A 26854-nucleotide genomic window follows, 5' to 3' on the forward strand; every position below is an offset into this window, starting at 1 on the left:
AGCAATAAGCTAATGCAAAAGGAATAAATTATGTTAGGTTGTAGTAATTGGATTGGCATTTGAAATTATTTCCCAACTCAATGTGATTATAAATAATAAAGTGCTCTCACTTTTCCCAGCTACTGTGTTTAAATACACTGGCAAAAATCTAAAGACCTCTTTATATATTATAGTATGCCAGGCCATGAATTTTGCATAACACAGACTTCTAGGCATTCCTTTTCTTTCTTCATATTCAAACCTGAGCATATACGTCCTATGGATTCTCTACTGCCTGTCCCTGTCTCTGTCTCTGTCTCTGTTTCTCCCATTACTCAAGGGATAAGCAACTTTAAAACATTTTCATTGATGCTGTGGGATGAGTGAGTTGAGTAGCCGTCTAGTAGCATTGGGTGAGCCTGAGACACCAAATACTCAGGAACCTCCTTTGGATTAAAAGAGATGTTGGAACTTTGAAAATGAAGCAATTACTTCCCTTTTTATCAACAGCATGAAGCCAATAATCTATGAAATGGAAGAGTCCTACTAAGAACATTACCAAGTATTGAATATTTTGGTATAAGATATTTCTACCATTTTCATAAGAAGAAAAGGCTAATATACTATATAAATTTCTATTTTCAGATTGATTTCCTTTCAAAGATAGTACTTCTCGATCACATTGCCTTTCAAATTTTTAAAGCATTATAGATTTTTTTTTTAAATTTTTGGCCAGGGAAAAAGGGCAGTATTCGGGGTTGAACCCACGAATGCTTAACCACTGAGCCACATCCCCAGCCTTTTAAAATATTTTATTTAGAGTCAGAGTTTTGCTAAGTTGCTTAGGGCCTCGCTAAGTTGCTGAGGCTGGCTTTGAACTCTCGATCCTCCTGCCTCAGCCTCCTGAGCTGTTGGGATTATAGGTGTTCACTACCATGCCTGGCTAAAGCTTTGTAGACTTTTAAAAATTGGAAAAACTGGGGCTGTAGTTGTGGCTCAGTGGCAGAGCACTCACCTAGCATGTGTGAAGCACTGGGTTCTGTCCTCAGCACCACATAAAAATAAATAAATAAAATAAAGGTTTTGTGTCCAACTACAACTAAAAAAACTATTTTTAAAAAAATGGAAAAACTGAGTTTAAGTTGAAAGCTTAAACTGTAGCTCTCACAGACCCATGTAGCTCTCACAGACCCATGACTATAGATAAGGTCTCTTTAATTAGAACAGCCTAAATGCATCCATTCTTGCCCTTGATGACTCACCCAGGACCTCCAGCCCCCTAATAGCCTCCCTGAGTTTCCCATCACTAGAGGGTCAGTAGGGTGAGTGCCCCACCCCAGCTCTGGTGCCTCTCCTTTCTTGGGTTCCGTGAGCTTGGGTGAGTGCTGTCCTGTCCTTGCCAAGTAGAGAAGCACTGGTGAGTACTGCCTCAGAGCCAAAGTCGCCTCCCCTCTCTTTCTGTTACATGTGTTAGAATAGTCCTAAAACAAAGTCATTTGTGCCTTGGTATTTTGCTGGGGTTTGGAGAAGTACCTCTTTGGGGTTTTTACTTTCTGGCATCTCACTAGAAGGCCATTGAAGTGGGGGAGGCAGGCAGAGAGTTCTGTGTAAGAAACAACACCCCTTTCACACTCAAGGTCAACCCTCTCCTCTGACAATCTCATCTGAAGATGGGATCTCTCTTTCTTTACATAGGTTATCTCTTAGGAGGCTTCAGTATCTCCCAGAACTTTTTTCCAGGTCTCCCCTCTAGTTCACCCAACAAATCTGAACCCTTCTGCAATGGGCACATCTCACACACAAGCTGAGGTTCCCTCTGAGTGAGGATTTACTCTTGTTCTGATGAAACCCACCCAGACCACCCTGCAGGATTGAACTTGAGGTGGAGGGACCGTGGGGAGAAGATGGGAGGAGAGTGGAAATGAGCCTCAGGACCAGGAGGCCGAGCAGCTTCCCAGGAAGCACCCGGGCATTCAGTCCCTTCACTCGGGCTCTGCATTCTCTCTGCAGAATGACATCTTCGAGTGGGCCAGGGACCACCGAGCCCACCACAAGTACTCGGAGACAGATGCTGACCCTCACAATGCCCGCAGAGGCTTCTTCTTCTCCCACATCGGGTGGCTGTTGGTTCGCAAGCATCCAGATGTCATTGAGAAGGGGAGAAAGCTTGACGTCTCTGACCTGCTTGCTGATCCTGTGGTCCAGTTCCAGAGAAAGTAAGTGAATGCACATCACAGAGGTGTCCCTCAGGGGCCAGGTAAAGAGAGCACAATAATACCTGGATAGCATTCTTCTCAAGCATTTTCCTAATGATTGGGTCTTATTTTTAGGATTTACCTCTATTTATTAATTTCCTTTTGCTCATTAAGTTCTCCCTGTTAGAAAGTTTATTTGGAATTATGAATTTCATTTATAATGGATTTATATGAAGCCCCAGGGATCCCTTCCTCCAGGCTAATCTTGCAGGGCTGATTTTCTGAGACCTGTTTCTGTTTTCCTCTCTTCCCCATTGAAAGATTCCAGGGAGTGGATGAAGGCAGAGTTTACTTTATTTTACTGACAGTCTTGACTCCAACAGGACAGATTCTCTCCAGGTGTCCTGCTCTGTTCTCCTGAAGTTTTCTCCCCTTCCCTCCACTCACAAAGACTTTTCACTAGTAGGTTTCTGTGCTGAGAAAATAAGACTTCATAACAGGGAGCCTCAAAGCAGCTGTGTGCCCCAATGGTGTGAGCCAAGTATATTCAGTTGGTTTGTATTTGTAGGGTGACTACTTTCAACAAGCACATGACTGTAATTGCTCTGGCAAGTACAGAGGCACCTGTTGTTCACCTCTCAGCTGGAAAGTTGGAATGTACTCTATCCATGTTGGTCTGGGTCTACAAGGTTGGCCATGCTGAGACTATTTAATAAATGGGCCTATATGGCCTCTAAAGCAATGCATTTATGTGTAAAAAAAGAGGACAACTTTTGGACCATGCTCTGCTCAGAGCTTTGTGATAAGATGGTAAGTGTTTACAGAGACCATCTCCACTGAAAGATCGGTGTCTTCTGAGGACTCATCCGTATGGAATTTGTTCAGGCTGAAAATGGAAATAGAGGCTGTGCCTTTGTCCGACACAAGTATCCTTGCATGAAAGTAAGAGTAATCCAGAATGTGCTTGTTTTCCCAGCACTCTCTCCTCTTGTGCTGGAGGGAGGGTAGAGAGAAAATGGCAGACGGTGGAGGTGGACTGCCTTGGATCAAACTGTACTCCCCACTTCCCAGCAAATGTATTAACACTGAGTCTCAGGTTCATCTATAAAATGGGAGTAACAGTTGGACATTGTGGTACACTTCTGTAATCTCAGGGACCCTGAGGCTTAGGCAGGAGGATCACAAGTTCAAGGCTCACCTCAGCAATTTAGCAAGGCCTTGTCACAAAATAAAAACTAAAAAGGGCTGGAAATGTGGCTCAGTCATAAAGTGCCCCTGGTTCAATCCCCAGTAACCCTCCTCACTACCACCAAATGGGAGTGACAGGCATACTTAATCTCCTGCAACTTTTATGAAGATTTACAAAAATAAAAGCACAGACAATGTCTGGCCCATCACAAGAGCTCCTGCATGTCACCGATGATGGTTCCTGCACAGGCACCTGCTGCTCTGGAGGGTCCCTCAGGTTTCCTTCTCTGCCTCTGTTGGTTTCACCAGGGGTCTTCCCTGTGCATCAACACAGCTCTTTGAAGCAGACACACCCAGGATCGACAGCCAAAAGATTTAGAGCAGTTTCAATCAATAATTAAATGATTTGTTGATTTTGGTTTTTCACCATGAGAGTAAAATCTTAAAGGTCATTAGAGAAAAAGCTAAAAAATTCAGAGAAATAGAAAAAATTATCCAGAGTCCATAAACACAGCCACTATAAATATTCTGTAGTGTCTCCTTTAATTTTTTACACATATATTTGATATATTTGGCATGATGGCAGTCACACTGCATATGATTTTATGTCTCACTTTTAACTTCAGATTATATTGTGGACACTGTTGTCAAAGCCTGCAGGAGAATCCATCAGTCAAGCATGTCATAGTTTATTCAACCGTCACTGTGTTGGATATGTATGTCATTTCCAATTCTGTGAAATAAATGATGTTGCTATATAATTAGTAATGCTTTGGGACAATCAGATTAATCTGAAGAACTCAAATGAGAAGGCAAGGCTCTCTTGTTTTATTAATGAGAACTGAGCCGGATATAATAGTCTGGGTTTCCTAGATCATAAAAATAGAATTTTTTTTCTTTATCTTTTCCCTTTAAAAAAAAAATGCTGACATCTGATTCATTATGTGTGGACTGGTGGTACATAGGTCCAAAGACTGTTTCTAAATGCAGGCTGAAGAACAAAGGCTATTTCAGCAAGTTCCCTAAATAGTTACCCGAGAACATCTTCCATCGCCAGTCAGGTGACCAAAGGGAGGTGCACCCATCAGAAACGATCCTTCACATCTTTGTTTCACAGAGGCCCTGGAGCTCCCTGCTGGGCATTGATGCTGAGGAAAAAGCTCTAAATATTGGCTTCTGTTGGGCTGGGATATAGTTCAGTGGTGGAGCACTTGCCTCACATATATGAGACACTGGGTTTGATCCTCAGCAACGCATAAAAAAATAATAATAAAAAGTATTGTATTCATCTACAACTAAAAAAATATATATATTTTACAAGAAGATTGGCCTCTGTCCTCCCAGAATTCACAGAGGAGCAGGGAATCCACAGATTAATTATAATTATACCCTAGTAAGAGGAAGCCTGCAGAATAGTACAGGACACCCTGGGAACATAACTGCAGGGGACAGGAGGGGAGGGACAGCCTTGTGGGAGCAACTAGCCTCTGAGCTAGTTGGAAGATGAGGAGGTGGTCAGGGGAAGATGGGGCAAAGGCTGTTTAGCATGCTTGCCATTTCATAGAGCTATACTGAACCACTGTACTGAACCATAGAGCACCAGAAGGGAGCTCATAAATCATTAACCCATGCCCTCTCTTTTTCCTGTTTTGTGTATTTTTTATATGGTGATCAGTCAGGTACAAAATCAAAAGGAGACACAGGAGAGGCCCAGTAAAACAAATCACATTACATTTACTGGTACTTGGAAAAAGAGGCTTGGCATAGTACACAGGGGTGACATGGGGAGGCCTCAGTGTGGTCAGAAAGCAGCAAGCAGAAGCCGGGGGAAATAGAGTTAAGCTTTTATTGTGGTTTCCTGGGGAAAGACAAGGAACAGTTCAAGATTGGGTGGTCTGAGTAACTTCCACTCATATAACTCTAAGCTATATGAGTGGTCCCTGGTTGCCTGAAATCATTAAGGTGGAGGAAGACTGGCTCCTTGAGTTCCTGGGTCAGACTGAGGAGGCCTGGCTCTGATTTGTACATTGAAGGGATCAGCTCCAGGCTAGGACCATAGCTGTCCCTTAGGATTGGCTAGCCTCAGGAAAGGCAGTCTCCCCCCAAATAGAAAGATTTTTAACATGTCAAAACATCATAATACATAGAAAATTATATATATACACACACACACACACACATACAACAACAACAACATCCTATGAGAAAACTAATAAAATGTAGATAGAAAGCTGGGGCTAGACATACCTGCATCTCAGATTATTTGTTCAATGTTCTTTCGATTGCATCTCACTGCTTGAAAGGCATACAGCAGTTTTTAGTTATACTTAGAAGCACTCATGGCCTTTGGTACTTATCCAACATAGAGATCCATGATACAAAATAAGGTGTAGAATCGCTAAACTCAATGAAGAAAGCTTCCAAGAAGCACAAAGCACTGCAATTGTTTTTTTTTTTTTTCCTGTTCACAAAGCCAGTTTTACTGGTTCTGTCAGTCAGACCATGTGGAAGAGACAGGTTCCTTACAGGAATTGAAGTCATTGTGTGATGGGTGGGAGCTGGAGGGGAGCATCTTCTTGTTAGCATCACTGTCACATCAGATCTCAGTCCTTGTTCCCCTGGGCTGAGTGGAGGGCTTCCTAAGTAACAGAGAAAGGGGCCCACCTGCATTTGGGGCATGGTCCAGAGTGATTTCAGCGAGGTACCTTATAGAGTTCCTCTCCTGCCAAATTCCCACCTGCTCCTATCTGGTTCTTGGAGGGCAGCTGTCCCTTTTTGAGGTTGGGTGTTCAGACTTTGTAGCGGACTCTCTGCCCTCACAGGGCGCAAACAGATCCAGCTAAGTGCCTCTTGGAGAGTCTCCTCATCCACAAGACTGCACAAATGATCAAGACCCAGGACTCGGAGGGGCTCCTCAAGTCCACTCAGCACACAAGCATAGATATTGCAGTTGATTGATAAACTTGTGCTTAGCCATCCTAATGACAACTTGCCACAGACAGGCGTGGCAGAAAGCCAGGCTTAATTGACTTTCCATTATATGGTCTAATGAAAGAAAATAGTACCAGCATTAAGAGTAACAGGAAAATAACACAGTTTAAGCTGTAGTCCCAGACTTTTCCCCTAAAAGACGATTTTCACAGATATAACAAGCTGCTAAGGAGGCTACTTCACGATTTGCTGTATTATCAAGTTGTGAACGACGAGCATCAGGAGGTAAAAGGGAGAGAAGCAAATAGCATCACCTTTAGACCTTGGTAACTAGTGCCCCTGCCCTGGGTCTTGTGCCTTAAATGGATGAGCTTCTTCTCATAGGTTGTGAAGATCACAGGACTAAAGGAGCATGCACCTGGAACCTTCTCTGATTTCTAGACCATGGCTGGGTTCCTAGGATCTTAGAGTTCCTTGCCCAGGTGGTCCTGAGCTCACTTCTGGAACCTACCCCAGTCTCTCCCTAGGTTCTGTCTTCCTGGCAGGAAGTAAGTGTGCACTCTAGGCCTGAAGGGTGGCCAGAGGACAGGATTAGTCTGGAGAATCAAGCTCAAAAGTGTGAGCTTAGATATCCACAAGAGTGGATAGAGCTAGAGGTGGCAAGAGGAGGCAGGCCAGGCTGGGAGCCTCCACCTGTACTCTTGGCCTAAGGTGGGCCAATGTTGGGATGGACTTGGAAGTGAGACACCCTTAAGGTGGAGAGTAGGTCTAGCAGTCAGGAGGTGTGTTTGGCTTCAGCAAGATAGAAGCTTATTTCTATAACAATAAAAAGAATTCTGGAGGGGAACGCTACCAGGTCAGTAGAGAGCTGGGTTCTTTTATCTTTCTGAACATCTTTAGCATGTGGCATTCATCTCAGTGCCATGTCATGGTCCAAGTGGACTACTAAGGTCCAACCAGAAGGAAGCCGGAGAGGCCAAGGGGCACACTGTGGAGTCTCCTTTAAGGAGCCTTTCCAGAAGATGTGCACAGCCTCTCCAATTACCTCTCACTGTTCATATTTGTGTTTAAGGGAGATGAGGAAATTGACTCTCATGGTTAATATGTTTGAGTAAAATTCTGATTTTTTTCCTAAGGTAGAAAAGGTGAATAGATATGGGGTGAGCACTTAGCAATAGTTATTCAGTTGTTCTGCCTTAACACAGTAATTACTCACTCTTATACATTTTGTGTGTGTGTGTGAAGCAAGAGGGTAGCCTTCCTGTCTCCATTTAGTGTGCAGAAACTAGAATCTTAAATGATTTTATTGAGATGTCAGAGTGAAGATAAAACCCAGAGACTGTTTTTCCTAATGCTTTGCTCATTCCATTGATTCTCACTTTAGGAAAGAAATTCTTTTCGAGATAATAAGCAGACACAGTCCTATGCATTTTTGAAGTATCCAGGAAGGAAGCTAGTCCAGACACATAAAACAAGGTCCTTGTCTTGTCACCATGGTGATGGGATGAACTAAGAGAAGGTGGATAGAATGATTCAGAAGAGGGAAAACACTTCTGTTCTGGTGCACTAGGAAGATAAGAAAATGTAGAAATACTGCCATTCCAGGAAGAAAGGCAATTGAGTTTGAGTTGTCCCCTAGTCTGTGATTATGAGTCCTTTATCCCCTTTAAGAATGAAAATCACCTCTCTCAGGGATACTTTCATTTTTTTTTTTTTGGTAAAACTTCATTTTTTAAGAGAAAATTTAAGTTTACAGCACAATTGAGAAGGTTCACTGAATTCCCATATACCTCTATCCCCACACGTCCCCCATCGTCAACATCTCTCACAGAGCAGGCTTTTGTTACAACTGATGAGTGTACATTGACACATTTGGAGTCACTCTAGGAGGTGTACAGTCTATGGGTTTGGACAAATTTATAATGGCTTAAATAACCACGATTTTTGAGTCCTGTTGAGTCTTTTCACTACTGTAAAAATACTTTGTACTCTTTCTTTATTCCTCCTCTCCCACAAACCCTGGGCAACCCCTTATCTTATTTTCTTCATGGTGTGGCCTTTTCCAGAACATCATATAATTAGAATCCTATAGTGTGTAGTTTGACTTCTTTCACTTAGTAATATGCATATAAACATCCATGCGCAGGCTTTTATATGAACACCAGTTTTCACTTCCTTTGGGTAAATACCATGGAAAGTGACTGCTGGATTGTATGGTAAGAATATGTTCAGTTTTGTAAATAATAGCTGAACAGTCTTCTAAAGTGTCATTATTATTTTGTATTCCTCTTAGCAATGAGTTTCTGTTGCTCTGTATCCTTACCAGTACTTGGTGTTGTCAATATTCTGGATTTTAGTCATTCTAATGGATGTGTAGTGGTATCTCATTATTGTTTTAATTTTCATTTCCCCTATCACATATAAAGTGGGACCTCTTTTCATGTACTTCTTTTCCATCTTTGTATCTCTTTTTATGAGGTATCTGTTAAGATCCTCGGCCCATTTTAAAATTGGGTTATTTGTTTTCTTATTGTTGAGTTTTCAGAGTTCTTTGTATATTATGAATAATAGTCCTTAATCAGATAAGTCTTATAAAAACATTTTCCCTTAGCCTGTGGCTTCTTTTCATTCTCTTGACATTTCTTTTGCAGAAAACTTTTACATTTCAATGATGTCCAGTTTATCCATCATTTTTTTTTTTTTCTTGTGGACTGGGTCTTTAGTGTTGTATCTAAAAAGTTATTTTCCAAACCTAAGTTCATTTAGATTTTCTCCAGTGTTAACATCTAGTAGTTTTGTTTTTACATTTAGTTCTTTGAGTTACTTATCTGTGCAGGGTGTAAGGTCTGAGTCTATATTCATTTTTTTTTTTTGCATGTGAATGTCCAGCTGTTTTAGCACTATTTGTTGAAAAGATTGTCTTTTCTCCATTGTATTGATTTTGTTCCTTTTATTAAAGATCATTTGGCTATATTTTTGTGGGTTTATTTTGGGGCTCTCTATTCTGTTCCATTGGTCTAGTAATTTATTCTTACAGCAATACCCCACTGTCTTGATATTTATAATGAGTCAAATAATGTTTGTCTTCCAACTTTGTTCTTACTTTTCAATATTGTGTTGACTATTCTGGGTCTTTTGCCTCCATGTGTAAACTATAGAATCACTTTGTTAGCATCTATGGAAGAATTTTAGTTTTGATTGGAATTGTAGTGATCTGTGGATCAGGTTAGGAAGAACAGACATATAGGCAATATTAAGTCTTCCTCTCCATAAGTATGGGATAAGTCTTCATTTATATAGGTCTTCTTTGATTTTTTTCATCAGAATTTTGTAGTTTTCCTCATATAGATCTATACATATTTTATTAGATTTATATCTAAGGGTTTCATTTGGGGGGTCCTAATGTAAATAGTACTGTGTTTAAAATTCCACTTCTTTATTGCTGGTATATAGAAAGCCAAATGACTTTTTAATGTGAACCTTGTAGTGAGTGGCAACCTTGTTATAATTGTATATTGATTCTTTTGTGATTTTTTTCAGATTTTCTACAAAATAGTTCATGTCGTCTGTGAACAAACATAGTTTTATTTCTTCCTTTCCATTGAATATACCATTTGTTTCACTTTCTTTGTGTGGTTTTGGTTTTATGATGATACTAGCTTCATACAATTAGTTAGGAAGTATTTCCTCTGCTTCTGTTTTATAAAAGAGACTGGTATGTAGAGAGAATCAATATCTCACTTAAATATGTGAACTAGTAAACTCTTCTGGGTTTGGTCCTTTCTGCTTGGGAAAGTTATTAATTATTGATTTAATTTCTTAGTAGACATAGGCCTGTTCAGGTTATCTTTTTTTCTTGTGTGAGTTTTGGCAGATTGTACCTTTTAATGAATTGGTCCATTTCATCTAGGTTATCAAATTTGCAGGCATATGCCTGTTCGTAGTCTTCCTGTGTTATTCTTTATTAATGCTCATGGAATCTTTAGATATCATTTTTTCATTTCTGATATTAGTAATTTGTGTCCTCTTTGAGCCTAGCTAGAGGCTTATATTTCATTGATATTTTCCAAGAACTAGCTTTTGGTTTTGCTGATTCTATTGATTTCCTGTTTGCAATTTAATTGATTTCTGCTCTAGTTTTTATAAATTCCTTTACTTCTTACTTTGGATTTAATTTGACCTTCTTTTGCTAAGGTAGAAGCTTAAATAATCTATTTTAGATCTTTCTTTTCTAATATATGAATTCATGCTATGAATTTCCCTCTAAGTACTGTTTTTACTGCACCCTACAAATTTTGATAAGTTGTGTTCTAATTTTCAATTAATACAAAGAATTGTTTAATGTCTTTTGAGATTTCTTTTTTTGCCCCATTGTTATTTAAAAATGTATCGTATTTCCTTGTATTTGGGGATGTTCCAGTTGTCTTCCTGTTATTGACTTCTAGTTTCATTCTACTGTGGTCTAGGAACAGACAGTGTATAATTTTTATTATTTTAAATATTCTAAGGAGTGTTTTATGGCCCAAATGTGGTCTATCTGGGTGAATGTTCTATGTGAACTTGAGAAAAATACAATAGGTATTCTGCTATTGTTGGACCAAGTAGTTGATAGTTGTCAGTTACTTCCCACGGATAGATGGTGTTGAATTCAACTTTGTCCTTACAAATTTTCCGATAGATCTGTCCATTCCTGGTAGAGAGCTGTTGAAGTCTTCAGCTGTACTGGTGGATTCATCTATTACTCCTCACCATTCTATCAGTTTTTTGGTTTTCCCCTCTGGTTTCTTTCAGATTTTTTCTTATCTTTGATTTTCTGTAGTTTGAAAATTTTATGACTAGGTATAGGATTGTTTCTTTCCTTCCTTTTTGTTTGACATCTATCCTGCTTGGCATTTTCTGTGTTTCCTGGATATGTGGTTGAGTATCTGACATTAATTTTGGGGAATTCATAGTCATTATTGTTTTAAATATTTCTTGTGTTCTTTTCTCTGTTTCTGCTTATTCTGGCATTCCTATTACAAGTGTGTTATGACTTCTGTAGTTGTCCCACAGTTCTTGGGTATTTTGTATTGTTTTCTCAGCCTTTTAAAATCTTTTCTTTTCAGTTTTGAAGGTTTAAATTCATATTTCTTCACCCTCAGAGATTTCTTTCTTCCACTGAGTTCAGATTACTTATAAGCCCATCAAAGACATTCTTCATTTCTGTTATGGTATTTTCAATCTCTAATATTTCTTTTTGGTTCTTTCTTGGTATTTCTGTCTCTGCTTATACTGCCTGTGTGTTCTTTTATGCTGTATATTTTATCCATTAGATCCTCTAGTTATTAATCATAGTTGTTTTAAATTCCCTGTGTGGTAATTCCGACATCCCTACCATACTTTTCTATCTCTTCAAACTGTGTTTTTTATTTTTACCTTTTAGTATGCCTCGTAATTTTTTCTTTATATCTGGACATGATGTACTGTTATATATATAGGCCTTAGCAGTGTGGAAGTAAAGAATGGGGGGACAAGAAACATTCTATAGCCCTATGACTAAATCTCAGTCTCTTGGTGAACTTATGCCTCTGGATTGTAAACTTCATGTGCATTTCTCAGTTGTTGTTTTTTTTTCCCCCCTCTCCCCCTTTAAGTAGGGCAGAATGGCTAGAATAAACTGGAGTTTGATATGTTCTTTCTCCCATATGGGAGACTAAAGACTAGAGCTACCTGCAGTTGGATATTTTCCTTCCGTTGACTAGTTAATTCTAAATGTAGACCTTACCAAGAAGAACAGAATGCTCTGGCATATTTAAAAATGTTCCTTTTCTTTTCCCCCTGCTATAAGCATGAGGGGATTTTTCTGTGATATTTACTGTGAAAACTTGGTTAAGTTTTCCTAGAGATAAAGCATATAAAGCATAGGTGACCCCTACCCTCCAGACTAAGTCCCCTGGATTTTCAACCCTGTCCACACCTATCCTCTAGCAATTCATCAACCAAATTCAGTGTTTTTGTTTTGTTTTGTTTACACTGGTGCTTGTCCTAATGTGTTGTGATTTTTCTCTGTTTCTCTATCTGTCTCTCCAATTTGGGGAGCAGCAATTTGCCCTATGACTTCATTTCTCTTAATGATCTAAGAATTGTTAGTTTTTCAGTTTGTTCTCCTTTTTACTTATTTTTTTTTCAGGTGGAGCAGCATCTTCCAATCTTCTTATGCCCACCCAGAATACAGAGGTCAATATCATCCTTTCTTTTTTCCTTTTAAGCTCTGTGTAACCATATCAGTCTAAACCCTAAACCTATTTCTATTTTTGTGAGTATCATATAGCCACAGTTGTCAGACAAGTCTACAACTGACTCACCTCTGCTTCTCTACCTTACCAACCTTGTGTTCCACTTTGGAGATTCACAATGGAGTGAGAAGAATCATCTGTGGATATACAACCAACCTGACCCATCTCCCTTCACTGAATCCATTGTCTTTGTATGTAGGGCTTTTGGAAATCTCCTGTCCTGAGCCTGTTTGCCTTGGGACCCTTCCTACTGGTTGTTAGGTTAGCAGAAAAATTCTTGTCTAGATATTAGTGCTTTTGAATAGCTGAGCATATTCAGGGCTTTGGTTGGTTATTTGTATTTTGGGAAAACTCAGAAATAATCTTCAAAGGAGAGAGGCTAGATGATAAAGTCTTTTGGGGAGAGATGTGTGGACAGGAATTTCTAAGCTTGACCACCCTCCACCACCCCTTTGTCTCTCAGTCACTCTTGGTGTGACAACTGCCTGTTTCATTTGGGTCCTTGACTGGTTCTACATCAGGGAAACCAAACTTGGCCCCAAGGTAAGCATCCTTTGGCCATGCTATAAACAGAACCTAGCTCTTTGGTGTCTTTTCTGCCAACTGAATGATAAATGTCCTGAGGCATGTGGCATGAAATCAGGTCGTTCAGCTTTCTGTTTTCTATATATATCACTTATTCATTCAATAACAATGAAGTGAGCATTCACTATACACCTGGCACCATTCAAGGTGTTGGAGATTATCAGTGAACAAGACAACAAAATTCTGGAAGGTACTTGTTCTTTCTTTCTAGAGCTCCCCATTTTGGAAATGAGAACTAGCCATCTTGCCCCTGCCTACTCGTCTTTGAGCTTCTCCCTATTCAATCTCCTCTGTCTGTTCTGTCGTCTGTTAATCTGTTTTTGGTTCACTCGCTCTTGTCTGTTTGCCTTTCTGTCCCTGCAGGCTTTATCTTGTCACCTGCCAGAGCTTTGTTCCTCCTTTTGTGCCCTTCTCTGCACAGGAGTGTTTTTCCCCTTGTCCCTCAGGCTGTGTTCCCAATACCATGATATTTTTCCTCTCTCCAAGCTCAATTAAACAACAAAAACCATTTAGCCTACTGCTCAGCCAGCTCTTCTTTGATTTGTTTTTGGTGGGGAGATGAGAGTTTTGGGTCCTCTTATATTCTTTTCTCACTTCTCTGTCTTGCTTTGATTTATTCTTTCCAAACATCCCTTGTGAATATAAATATATTCTCTCCTTTAACCTTACTCTCATTTTTGAGGGGGCAGTCTCAGGTTAGCAGCCCGAGCCCCACAGTCTTTCCAATTGTGCTTTCTCCTCAAACCACAGCATCTTATTCCTGATTCTGAAAAAAAAAAAGGGAATGAAATAATTTTGTTACTTTGAATAATTTCCCCTTCATCTAGCTATAGTTGTCAAAAAATTAAAATTCTAAAACTTTCAGGTCCGTGAACTTGATAAAAAAATCAACTAAATAGGTGTGAAGTGTGTTTCATTAGATCCCTTTTGTTAAAAGTAAATGAAAGAGGTAAAACATTGTTCAATGTTTCTATTAAGCTTTTGGCCTTTTAAGGAGGTTTTGACTACTGTAGTCAAACAGCTGAATTATACTCTGGATGCAGGACAGAGATCATTTAGTATTGAGGTTGCAGCACTGACACCAAAATTTCCCTTTTAGTGGTTAAAAATTTGGGTGGGGGAGAAATCAGGATGGCAAATAATTCAACAGTTGTTTTAGCTTTTAAAAAATTTCCAAGTCAAACTGTTACTTGTTTGCCTCTGTGGAAGGTACTTTTCCTACTGGAACATTAGGAGAACTTCTCTGTGTGTGGGTGGGAAGATATATCAACTGCATTAGCAGTCATTTTTCTTTCTCCACATGGGCCATCCATTTCTTTGGGCAAGAAATTTCCCTGGCAAAATGAAAAGACAACTTCTCAAATTTCTGGAACCCAAGTACTTGTCAGAAGTATGGAAAACATAAATCAACAGGGCCCGTGAATTCTGGAACTGCTGTTTGTAAAGTATTATCTTAGCTTCATTGTTGGTAGCGGTAAAGGTTATCTTCATGCATCCTGGGTGCACTCCAGTAGCCAAGAATAAATGTCATTTATTAACTGCTTACTGTGTACTCATGTTTTGTCTTTGCACACATTATCTGTGATCCTTGCAATAATCCTTGCAGATGGTACCTGGATTCTGGACTTGAATTTCTAATATTCTGGCTCCTAGTTGCCTTCATTAAATAAATCAAAAGAAGACTAGCATATGTTTGCTGTAATTTTTTTTCTTTTCTTCCATGTTTTTTTTTGCTATAAATTATTCTTTCTCTAGTAAAATACCACTTTACAATCAAAGCTGGAAAGAATACATAGCTAGTTTTAATGTAAAATGTAAATATTTATAGAAGTTAAAACAAGGTTAAATTTTGCAAAAGATATTTTGGTACAAATAGATACCATTCTCACTAATATTTAGCTATCAAGTCTTGACTCTCTTTCTAGACCTAAGGAATAGTATTCTAATTTATCCTGAATATTTTCTTGGCATGAACATGGCTTTAGCTTCAGGCCTTCAGTTAGTAAAATATAAACAACATCTATGAGGCTTTAATTTAATCATTATTTATTGCCTAAGTTAGATATATTGTCATTGACATATAAGTCAGAAAAAAAGCCTCTCTTTTTGCCCTATTATTCTTATTTTTTATTATATATTGGGGCGGGGAGTAAGGCAATCTTTTATAAGCTTTATGTAAGCTTAGAACTCTTGAAAATCTGAACATTATAAATGTAACTTAAGAATAAAATACTATTTTAGCACAAAATGTAATATAGATTCACTGCAGACAATTTAGAAATGCAAATAAGCATCAAGATTAAAATAAAATAATTTGCAATCTTTCCACTTCAAAAAAATTAGTTAAATTTTTATTATATACTCGGAAGTTTTTAAAATGTATCATGGTAGTTTTTTTAACAATAATATTCATGTTCTATATACTATTGAAAATTGATTAAAAAAGAAAAATATATTTAGTATTTACCTTCCTTTAATTTTTAGCTACCTTTATTTTTGTGTGTGTGTGTGTGTGTGTGTGTTCTAATTTTCATTTGAGCTCTTTCTCTTCCCAAGGAACTTCTTTTATAATTTCTTAAAGCAAGGGTTCATCAGTAATAAATTTTCAGCTTTTGTTCATCTGAAGGTCTTTATTTTACCTTCATTTTCTTCAAACATTTTTTTTAGTTGTTGATGGGCCTTTGTTTTATTTATTTACTTATATGCAGTGCTGGGGATCAAATTCTGGGCCTCACACATGCCAGGCAAGCACTCTACCACTGAGCTACAACTCAGATGCTTACCTTCAATTTTGAGAAGTATTTTTACCAGAGGTAAAATTCTGGGTTGGCAGGTTTTTTTTTTTTTTCTTTCAGCATCCTAAAGATGTCAAGACCTTATGTTTTGCTTTGCATAGCTTCTGGGAAATCTGTTGTGATTCTTATGGTTATCCCATTACATGTAATGTTTCTTTTTTCTCACTCTTTTCAAAATATTTCCTTTATCTTTGTTTTTCAGTAATTTGATTGTGTTTACGTTCATTTTGGGGGCTGATAGTGAGGGAGTTTTCCTAGTTGGGATTAATCAAGATGGTTAGATCTGCAACTTATCTTTTACTAATTTTGGAAAAGTCCTAGCTATTTTCTTTTTCATCTTTTGCCTTATTTTCTCTCTTCTAGGGCACTAATTACATACACATTATACCATCTGATATTGTCCCACATATATATTGTTTTATTCACTCCCTTCTATCTTTATGTTTTGGTTTACATAATTTCCATTACATATCTTCAAGTTCATCAATTCTTTCTCCAGCTATGTCTGGTCTGTCAGTGAGTTCATCTCTGATATTGTTTTTTATTCATAAGGTTTACATTTGACACTGTAATAAAATTTATCTGCTTATATATGTTATTCACTTTTACCATTAAATCCTTTTAATATGTTAATAATAGTTATTTTAAAGTCCTATCTGATACTTGTAATATCTGAGCCATCTTTGAATCTGGTGCTATTGATTGTTTTATCTCTTGACAATTGTTTTTGAAGTCCCCCCCCCACCTGCATTTTCGTGTGAATGATTACTTTTTATCAAATTCTGGACATTATATCTAGAAGAAGAAAGAGACTAAGGTAAATAACATTTATGCTTGAGAATGGGCACCTTTCTTTTTTTCAGGCCATTAGTGTGGGGGAAGATGGCAGGGAATGCGGGTTGAATCGATTTATTAGAAGTTTAGTTGAGTTTATATTCGGCATTTGTTCTTTTGGGATTGGCTAATTTCACTTAGCATTATCTTCTCCAATGCCATCCATTTACCTGCAAATGCCATGATTTTGTTCCCTTTTATTGCTGAGTAAAATTCCATTGTGTATATATGCCATATTTTTTTTTATCTGTTCATTTTTTTTTTCTGATATAAGGAGGCTGACTCACAATGGGATAGGGAGGGAGAACATGAGACGAACAGATAAATTCTAGATAGGGAAGAGGGAATGGAGGGAAAGGGAGGAGACAGGGGATTAGCAAGGATGGTGGAATGTAATGGACATCATTATCCAAAGTACAGATATGAAAACACGAATTGGGTGTCACCTACTTTATATACAAACAGAGATATGAAAGATTGTGGTATATATGTGTAATAAGAATAGTAATGCAAAAAAAAAAAGACACACACACAAGTACATATACAAAGACATGAATTGGCATGAACATACTGTATACAAAGATATGAAAAACTGTGCTCTATATGTGTAATAAGAATTATAATACATTCCACTATCATGTATTAAAAAAATTAAAAAATTTAAAAAATAAGTTTAGTTGAGTTTAGATTTAGTTGTTGCTCTTGTTACCTTTAGTGCATCAGAGACTTTAGTAGATGAGTACTTTTTAAAATTTTTTTTTAGTTGTAAATGGACATAATGGACTTTATTTTATTTATGTATTTTTATGTGGTGCTGAGGATTGAACCCATGCTAGGCAAATGCTCTACCACTGAGCCCCAGCCCCAGCCCTAGATAAATGCTCTTACCATGTGCTTAGAGCTTGGGATGCCAGAAAAATTTTCTAAGGATTCAACCTTCAGCTTTCAGCTATCACTGCACACCTGTACCACAAAGTGACTCTCTATGCTCTCGCTCCTACACCCAAGATGAATTCTGCATCTTGTTTCTTTGTATGTGGCTTATTATGAGTCTGAGGTTTCTTTGTGTCCTGATCCAGTAGCAGTCTTAGGCAAGCTTCATGTGTGTTCCCAGCCTTCCTGTCTCTCCCCAGCAGTAGAAGAACTCTGTTTTGTGTCAGTGCAGGATCCTAGGCACAAACATATTTCCTAAGGAAGGTTTTTGCATCTAATCCTTCTTTAACAACAGTGGCTCTTTGCCTGTCTGGGGTACAAGAATTTTCTGTCCTTTATTCCACACTTGGCTTACTTCTATTCCTTTTTCAGAAACAATAGACTTTTGCCTTGTCCTAGGGCCCAGATGTTTTGTCCTCCCCGCAAAGCTTACAACTTTTGCATTTCGAAAGATGGTCCAAGGAAGAAGGCCAAGCTTTGTGCTGGTCCTCCAGCAGCAGCTGATCATCTCCTTCAGGTCTAGGCAGCAGAGGAAGTCCTGGTCTTCTACCCTGGGCCCAAACTTTCTTGTAGTATCCAATGGGACTCCACAGAAAAGAGCCTGAGAGTAAGTACAAACTCTGCTATTGTTGGAAGAAGGTAGAGTGGTCATATAACCTGGTCTAGGTAGGTACATTAACAGTTGAGAGATTTTTATGGATTTCTTATTTTTACTTTCTCCAGCTCTGAGCTGGAATATATTCCCTCATAGGCAATAATAGCCACTCTGATGCTTGTTTGCTCCGTTTAAAGACCCCTTTTCTAAAGAACCCAGCTGATACTAAGTTAGAAAGAGAATAGTAAAGGAAAAAGTTAAAAAAGAGGCATTTGTAGCCACAAATGTATATATCTAAAGTAAGAAATGGGCTGGCTCACCAGAAGCAAATCCATCATTTTGCTGCCCAACTTGTAGTTCTTGCCAAGAAATGATTTATGAGGTTTATGTCCTTGTGACAGCAATTTTATAAAAATATTAAATGACTCTGGGTCTCTTTTTAAAATTGAAAGAGTGGGATTCATACATATTTGTGAAATTTATGTACATTTTCTCTCTTACTGATGCAAACTGCTGACAGCCGTGTATTGTGGAGACCCTTTGTCAGCTACAGTTGAAGTGAAAATATTGCCTTAGATAATGAATTTGTTGATAGCTGTTCCATTACCCAAAACAAATGTTTAGATGAGTTCTGTGCACGCTGTCCTGTCAGAGCTATCAGGAGCTTTTCCTCTGACATAATTTATTCTAATTCCTCAGTCTCCATCTTTGCATGTTATATCCAATTGAATGTGTCAAAGGATGATTAGATGGAGAGATATGAAATTTTGTTATTGGCACAATTTCCACAAGAGCATTGGAGAAATTTAACCCTGGGTGGAACTCTCAGCCATGTCCTTTATTCTTTATTGGTACAAAGAATGTCCAGAGACAAGAAAGGGCCTCAACGGAGAAGCCACACTAGGAGATGCTTTGTGATTTGCAGCAGGATGCGTGTTGAAAAGCCGCCTTCTGGGAGGGCACTGTTTGGCTTTGTTATATATTCATTAAAACCACTTTAGAAAGTGCTGCTTGATGCCATGTGGCCCTTCTGTGTCCCTGGAGGTATTCTGAAGGTCAGAAGAAAAACATACAGTGAGCCTTTGTGAGAACATTTTATAAGGTAACAGATATGGACTCAAAAACCAAGCCATATATATTTTTTTTAACTGTGAGAAGTACGGGCAGAATCATAACCTAGGTTAGCGCTGGATTATTGCTTTATGCAGTTGATCAACACACAGAGGCAGCTATGCAGAGATAAAATATGATTGTGGAATCAGAAGATCCCATTCTTGCTCTTCTCTCTCTGAGAGTCTATTTCCACAACAATAAAATGGTGATGTCAAGTGATAATATTTACCTTACAAAATGACTGGGAGAATAAGTTAGTTAAAATATATGAAAATACCAAGGAGATGTATATTAAAAGGATCTCCACCCTCCTGGTGGCAAATTCCTATCTCCTAATAGGAGCTGTTCCACTCATGAAGAGTTTAGATTCTCCAAGGCTATTCATAGGCCCCTTTAAAAAAATAAGTCCAAAGTGACTAAATTTAAACTATCAGTTCCTAGATGCATTTCCATAAGTGAAAACTGAATGATCCTATCAAAGTTTTAGGACTAGAAGTACTTGTCCTTCCATTCTGTTGAATATTTCTCTTCATCGTGACCTCTGATAGCTAGAGTACCCTCACTGCCACCTCACCAAGCATTTGATGCTCTGCTGATGTGGTTGAGCCCTGAATCCAGCAACTCTGAGCCCGTAGAACTGTCCTTGGCCTATAGCAAATATGTCACCACAGCCCTTTCACCATGCTTGCTTAGTCTTAAGTTCCCTAGTAAACTGGTGGCCTTCACCAGAATCAACAAAGTTTAAGCCAACAGATATCATTCATTGCTGCTAACATTTAGCGGCAAACTCAAAAGGTTGCCCTTTTCATTTGGTCAATTCCTGTTCCTTCCCTTTTGATCATTACTTGCTCTCTGACCTTCAGAATTCTTCCTGCTGTGCACCCTGGAACACTTGGCATTCCTTCATGCCTTTCAATTTTGGAAAACTATTTTTCCTTTTCTTTCCATCTTCATCATGCCCCTCTTTTTAGCAGTGTTACAGACACTTGCTACTTTTATACTTTTTGAACTGATGATGTGGTTGATGTTCATAGGATATCTTTGTCTTTATGTAAGCCCAGCTATTAAGCCCCGACTAACCAACAGTGTATGGCTGGATAACTGCTTATGGCTGCTCATTTCATCTGCTGTTCCAGGGCAGCGTGGATGCCTCTGTCTACCTTGTTTTTTCATACCTGTGAACTTCTTTATATGGAAAGCTTAAAAGTAGAGGCATTTCTGTACTAAGGAGTATGGAAGGTACAAAGTGGAAAAAAAGAGATAGTCCCTGCCTTTACGAATCTTATAATTTAATTGGGAAGAAGAGGTGCACACTTAGGAAATAGCCAGAGACCTCCAAGTCTACATATGAAAGTGATAATGTGGTGGATGATTCTATTAGGAGCTGAGGGAACTCACCACCAGGAGATGAGGTTGGAGGTCCTTGAAGAAGTCTGCATTGGAAGTTGGTCCTTTGTAACTGGCAGGAGAAGACCCTCTCACTATTTTCCTTTAGGAACAAATCCATCCCTCTGTCAAGACCTCTTTTATCTATTTTACTAAATGTTTACAGTCCTCTAGGTCTTACATGTTTCTTGTTTGGTTTATTTCTTTACAACCTATCATTTTTATTGTCATTGTCAACAGGAATCATTGAACTTTTACCACCAGTGGTGAGAGGGACAGTGAGTAGATGCCCAGACACCTGGCCTGACAGCCTTAGATAGCCTAGGTTGACAGCAGGAACTGTTGAGCTGCCCAGACAAGTTGTAAGATGCCACTGGGGGTGACCAACCTGCAGAGAATGTCCAAAGTCATGCTGGTAGGAGGCAGATGGCTCCTAATGGAGGACCACTGTCTAGATGTTTGATGTGATTCAGACTTGAGAATGGAAAGTTCACCTTCTTCCCTCCCTGCTTTTATTAAAGAAATGCTTTCACAGTTCAGAAATTTTTAAAAAATTAACTGTCATGTATAACAAGAAGAACCAATAAAACACATTTTTTAAAAAAAATCAAAGGGAACTTAGGTGAATTCCCTTCCTGAAGAAGGATCACCTCATTGCAAAAGATGTTCTAAGAGTCAAATTCTTAGTCTAAAATACTAAAATTACAAAGATTGAAAGGGGCAAATTTCCACTGAACAAGAAACCAAAGAAATCGCTGTCAACTTACCAGCTAAGGATAATCCTTGTCAGAAATTGGCTTTGGACTGGCTCCCTGTACAAGTGACTTACTTTGCACATTGCCTATTTTCCTATAAAACAATAACAAATCTGTCACACAGATAACAGGAATCCATGCTGAAATAATGTGATTTGTCAGAATATGCTCATGGACTCAACTGATGTGTATAGGTCATGGCTTTCTCTTTTAAGCCTACTCTGGTCTGTCTTCCATGTCAAAGAAGACAAAAATAATTACTATCAAAAGATTTAGAGAAAAAATATAGTTCTTAGTTGGACAGAATTTGAAAGCCTATTTATTTATATCTCTCTCCCCCATCTCTCCCTCTCTCCCTCTCTCTCTCTCCCTCCCTTCCTCCTTCTCCCATGCACACATGTGCATACACACACACACACACACACACACTTTCAAATTCTGCCCAACTAAGAAGTTGGATATTTGTGATAATGAAAAATTTCACTTACCTCCAGTCAATATATTTGCTCTAATGGATTGAGAGCAACACATCCCATGTAACTGTAATAACCAAACTTAAGGGCAAGAACAGGGTGTTAAAGAGTCAGAATCCCAAGTGGTGGTGAAGGGATTTTTGGATTCTAAAGGTCAAGTGTTTCCAAAGAAAAAGGAACAGAAATAGGAAATGCCTCCTAATACATGTGCCCAGGCAGGGAGAGATTTTTAAAACTGTAAAGAGCTCTATTTAATATGCAAATATGCATATGTATTCTTGTGCCCTGTGTGTCTTTCCTCATTATTACCTGCACCTACTACCAGCTGTATTGAAACTGTAGGTCCAGGTTGTTAGAAGAAGGGATGATTACTGGAGGCCTCTTTCTATTGTCACCAGCACCTGCCTGTGTCCCCACCTCCTGTATTACCCTGGGTAACTATGAGCTGACACTGCCTTGCATATAAATAGGCAAAACATTTGCTCACAGGTGATTTCCTTCAGGTGCTCATTTAGAATCTTTTTGCTCTTGAAAACACAAAAGTCTAAAAAGCTAAGTGTAAGTCTACATCTTATTTTAGAATAACAATATTCTAAATTCTAATACTCCATTTGTTATTTTTTATGATTCCTATAACACTATCATTTTAGTTTCTGTGTATCGAGAACTTACTATGCACCAGATGCTGTTCTTTATGTATGTACAATTCAGCACATAAGTACAGTATGATATTTCAGTACATACAATATACTGATCAAGTTAATTGACTTTTCCATCTCCTTATCATTACTTTGTGTTTAAGCCTTCCATCTCCTATCTTCTAGTTCTTCATAAAGTATGCATATTTTCTGAACAATTTTATGAATATATATTGTGAACTATAGTCCCTCCACTCTTATGTAGAACACTAGAACTTACTCTCTTGAGTAAGCTATAGCTTTACACTTATTATTTTTATTGTGTTTGGGTACCTGATATCCGACCTGCTATTCCCTGTCCCCCACATTTCCTTGTCTGCAGTAGTCTGAGTCAAATAGTGACTTAGTTGAGATCAGCACTCTTCATACCTCATTAGATAGTACAGCAAAACACAGGGCACATCCCCGTATTTCTGAAAGTCACTCTCACTGTATGAGACACCTGTTAGGCACCTCTGTAGATCCTTCTGACCTCTTCTGCCTGGGCTTTTGGCCCTTTGTTTTGAACCACTCTCTGTGCTTCCAGTAGGCTCACCTCTATGGCACCTGCGCCACGTATGCCACCTGCCCTGAGACTTCTGTGGGTCCTGGAGCCCCAAACACTGCATAACACCTCCATTTGCAACCTAGAAGTTTGTGTGGGGGAGTGTTGGCAGTAGAGATGGGAAGTGGCAGCTGGTATCTAGAAGGAAAATTCTGACACATAGTTGCCCATGTTGACTCACGGAAAATGGTTCTGCCAGACTGAGATGTCAATAACATCTTCTCCTGTCCCTGCCTTCCCTGCCTCCCACTTCTGTTTCTCTGGGACTGAGCTCCTTTGATAGAATAATAGCACATAACCTTTTGCCTCATGCCACATATCTGAGGAACCCAGCCTAAGACTCTCGTCACCATCAGGAAGGTCAAGTTCTGTTTCATAAACTCTGATTAGGAAGGCAGAAAAATGGGTAATGATTTATTTACACACACACACACACACACACACACACAAACTTTAAGTCATTGTACATGTATACCCTTGTAACCAAAAGCTCCATCCCTGTCCCCAATGCCAATTAATGCCAATTTAATAATGAGGACGCAGTTTTGAGAAAAGGGAAAAAGAAGTTTATTGCTTTGATAGCAAAGGAGAAACACAGGGCACTCCTGTCTCGATCTGTGACTCTCCCAATCTGGAGGGACAGGGAAGTTTTAAAGAAATTCTTTAAGGGTTACATTCTAGTAGGGGGGCCCAGGGCGTTCTGATGCCATGTTAGGATTCCCTTGTTAATTTGGGAAATATTCACTTCCCAGATCCTCAGCAGACATTTCATTCCTGTAGTGTGTTCAAGGGCAATTAAATAGGGGAAGAAAAGGTAACACTGTCTGCCTAATCTTGTTAGAGAGGGAGAGAGGGGAGAAGAGAGAGAAAAACAATTTTTTTTTTAAATAAACCTTAGAGCAATGAGGATTATATTCAGAAGGTGAAGGGTCCACTGTTACACCCTCAACTAACAGGGAAACTCAGCTGTCTAAAATAATTGTCTTTTTGAGTTTTACAACATAGTTGTACTGAAGGGATATTGAATAATGCAGTAATCACAGCTGAGAGTAGATCTATCAGAGTAGGCTTTCTGGAAGAAATCAATTTGAACTTGAGGTGATTTTTAAAGGCCTGGAGAGCTTTGGAAGGACAATGCAGCCTGAACACAGACAGGAATGGAAACTGTGTGATCTTTAGAAACATGTGTTGTACACAAGGGTGGTGTCTTTTACATGTGAAATGTAACAGTTGTGTTTTATCAACCAGCCTGTTTGCTCTTGCCATCGACAAAAACAATGACCCACCAACCTAATCAATTCAGCCTCGGCAGTGGATATTGATCAAGAAGGTGGCTCAAATTACTTCATTGGCTCTTTTCCCTCAAAGCGCCTGGTTGGCTGCGGGTAGGGTTTTGGAATTCAGTTTGCTCCTTTGCATGGGGGTGGAGGGTTGTACTCTGTCAGCTGGCAACAATCCTGTCCACGTGAGAACTGTACGCATGTAGACTAAATGGATCAGAGGAGCACATGCATACACACTGCTAACTAGTGTCACTGTCATTTTTTTTTAAATTTTGCTACCAAAAGAATTAGAAATGACCATTTCAGTTTTTTAAAGGACCATTCTTCAAACTGAATTAAATTTTCTTACTTAAATCTAAGGCCAGATTCTGAAGTAAAATGAAGAAAATCACAGTTAAACAACATATCAACATTTTTTTTTAAAAAAGTAGTTATCCTACTATGCATCCCTTTGGAGATTGAATATCTCTGAGAATCTAACGAAAGCTGTGGGTTTTGTGCTCCCCAAATGTGGAAATGCATTGTGTTCGGTTTCATAGGTCCCAGATTAAGAAAAGTGGTTCTGTTTTCTTCTGCAGTGATCTGTTCATTCAGAGAGGGAGGGTGAAAGTGGAATGAAGTTTTAAGCAGCAAAAAGTGGAAATGCAACCACTTTGAAAAAAAAAAGTAATAATAATTTTGCGAATGATTTTGTCATTTTAGTTGCTGTATGCTACATATCATCAGGAGTTGGTCTGTTTGTTGAGAATAACGAATGTTGTGAGGAAGGGAAGGAGGAGCGTGAAAGGGAGGGAGGACAGAGAAAAAGAGAGAGAGAGAGAGACTAGAATCTTATAGAGAGACTCATAATGACACGCTATCTCATCAACTTTGATTTCTACTGAGAGAACTAGAGAAGCTCTAACAAGGAAGGAGGATTTACCTGACTGCTTTTGCTGAATACAAATGATCCTTACCCTCAATTCCTTTTGGTGCATATCAAGAGTTCTGCTGCTCGTGGGGCACCTACTCTGTGGGTGATCATTTTGCATACAAGTAACTATGGAAAAGCCCTGCCTTCAAAGAATTTGCTGTCTACCCTTCTTCACACCAGTCTTGATGATTAGCATGCTTGGGTATTTTCTTCAAGCCCTTCTTTGTTAATGAGGTAGAAATAATGCTTTTTGTGTTAAAATTCTAAAATAATTGTGTTTACTTTTGGATTCACTGCTTAGTGAATTAGTGCAAATTGTTTGCGCAAAGATAAACTCAGATGGGTGGATGCAAATAACCTCTGCATTCAGACCTCAAAAGCTTATAAATAAAGCCAAAGGCAGACAGAAAATAAAACTATGTAATTTCCCCATTGCATTGCAAGGGACCAAAGAAGATGCTTTTGTGAAGCAGTGGTTTACCACTTTGCCTTCCTGCACTGGAAAGAAGATGCATCTAGAAGATGCAGGTTTTGCATCAGCTAGTCCCATTAAAAGGTTTTCTTCTACAGGGATGCCTATCATGGAGCAGGAAGAAGTGATGTCAGGGCTAATTGAGGTCAGAGCTGTGTCTGGAGTAGTCTGATCACAACTTTCAGAACATAGCTATCATGAATGCTTTCACTTAAAGACACCTGCACAGGGCTAGAGTTGTGGCTCAGTGGTAGAGCATTTGCCTGGCATGTGTGAGGCCCTGGGTTCAATCCTCAGCACCACATATAAATAAATAAATAAATAAACCATTGACAACTAAAATAGTTTTTTAAAAAAACCTCAAAAATAAAACAAAACAAAAGACACTTGCACACAGGAAGAGACAAAGCCATTTTTCAATTTAAGCAATTCAAAGAGTCTAGAAGATTTTCTGCAAAACTCCAGGGAGCTTCTCCATAAATGGGCTTCCATTTTCACCTCTGCATCTAAACGCATCACGTATTCCACACCTCCCTGTGGGTGATGTTTGGGGGGGGGGGCGGGGCAGTGGAGGGGAGAGAATGTTCCATCCATTTATAAACTGCCAGGCCATGTCATTTATCCTCTAAATAAATGTTTAGTAAGCATCCACATTATTTTTCTTTGTCCCCTACAAGATGCAGAAATTGAAGGGAGATGAATTTCTGGTAAGGTTTTAAGTGAAATCACAAAACTTAAGCATGTTTAATCAAGATGCTAGTGATAGCTCATTGCTCATCATTATAACACACTTATGGGGCTGCAGCATCTTTCTCACCCATTGAGGTGTTTGCTGCTTTTCACATTTCCTCAGGCTGCCCCCTGCCCAGAGTCGCTCCCCTTCCTGCATGCTCTGATAGATTTCGCT

General features: G+C 38.9%; 1 protein-coding gene and 1 long non-coding RNA gene across 2 annotated transcripts in view; one reads left to right on the top strand and one right to left on the bottom strand.

The window, feature by feature from the left end:
• The window catches only part of Scd5 (stearoyl-CoA desaturase 5), a 141248-nt gene that overhangs the window by 101248 nt on the left and 13146 nt on the right, over nt 1-26854 (top strand). Inside the window, exon 3 of the mRNA XM_015499158.2 lies at nt 1990-2195. Coding sequence (XP_015354644.2) covers nt 1990-2195 — 206 coding nt within the window. The remainder of the gene's footprint in view (nt 1-1989; nt 2196-26854) is intronic.
• LOC125611065 lies at nt 19128-22319 on the bottom strand. The gene is made up of 3 exons (XR_007341184.1): nt 22053-22319; nt 21577-21658; nt 19128-19359 (listed from the first exon to the last, which is right to left on the bottom strand). It is a non-coding gene; the product is annotated as an uncharacterized LOC125611065 (long non-coding RNA).

Source organism: Marmota marmota, unplaced genomic scaffold (genome assembly GCF_001458135.2).
Source record: "Marmota marmota marmota unplaced genomic scaffold, marMar, whole genome shotgun sequence".
Classification (NCBI taxonomy): domain Eukaryota; kingdom Metazoa; phylum Chordata; class Mammalia; order Rodentia; family Sciuridae; genus Marmota; species Marmota marmota.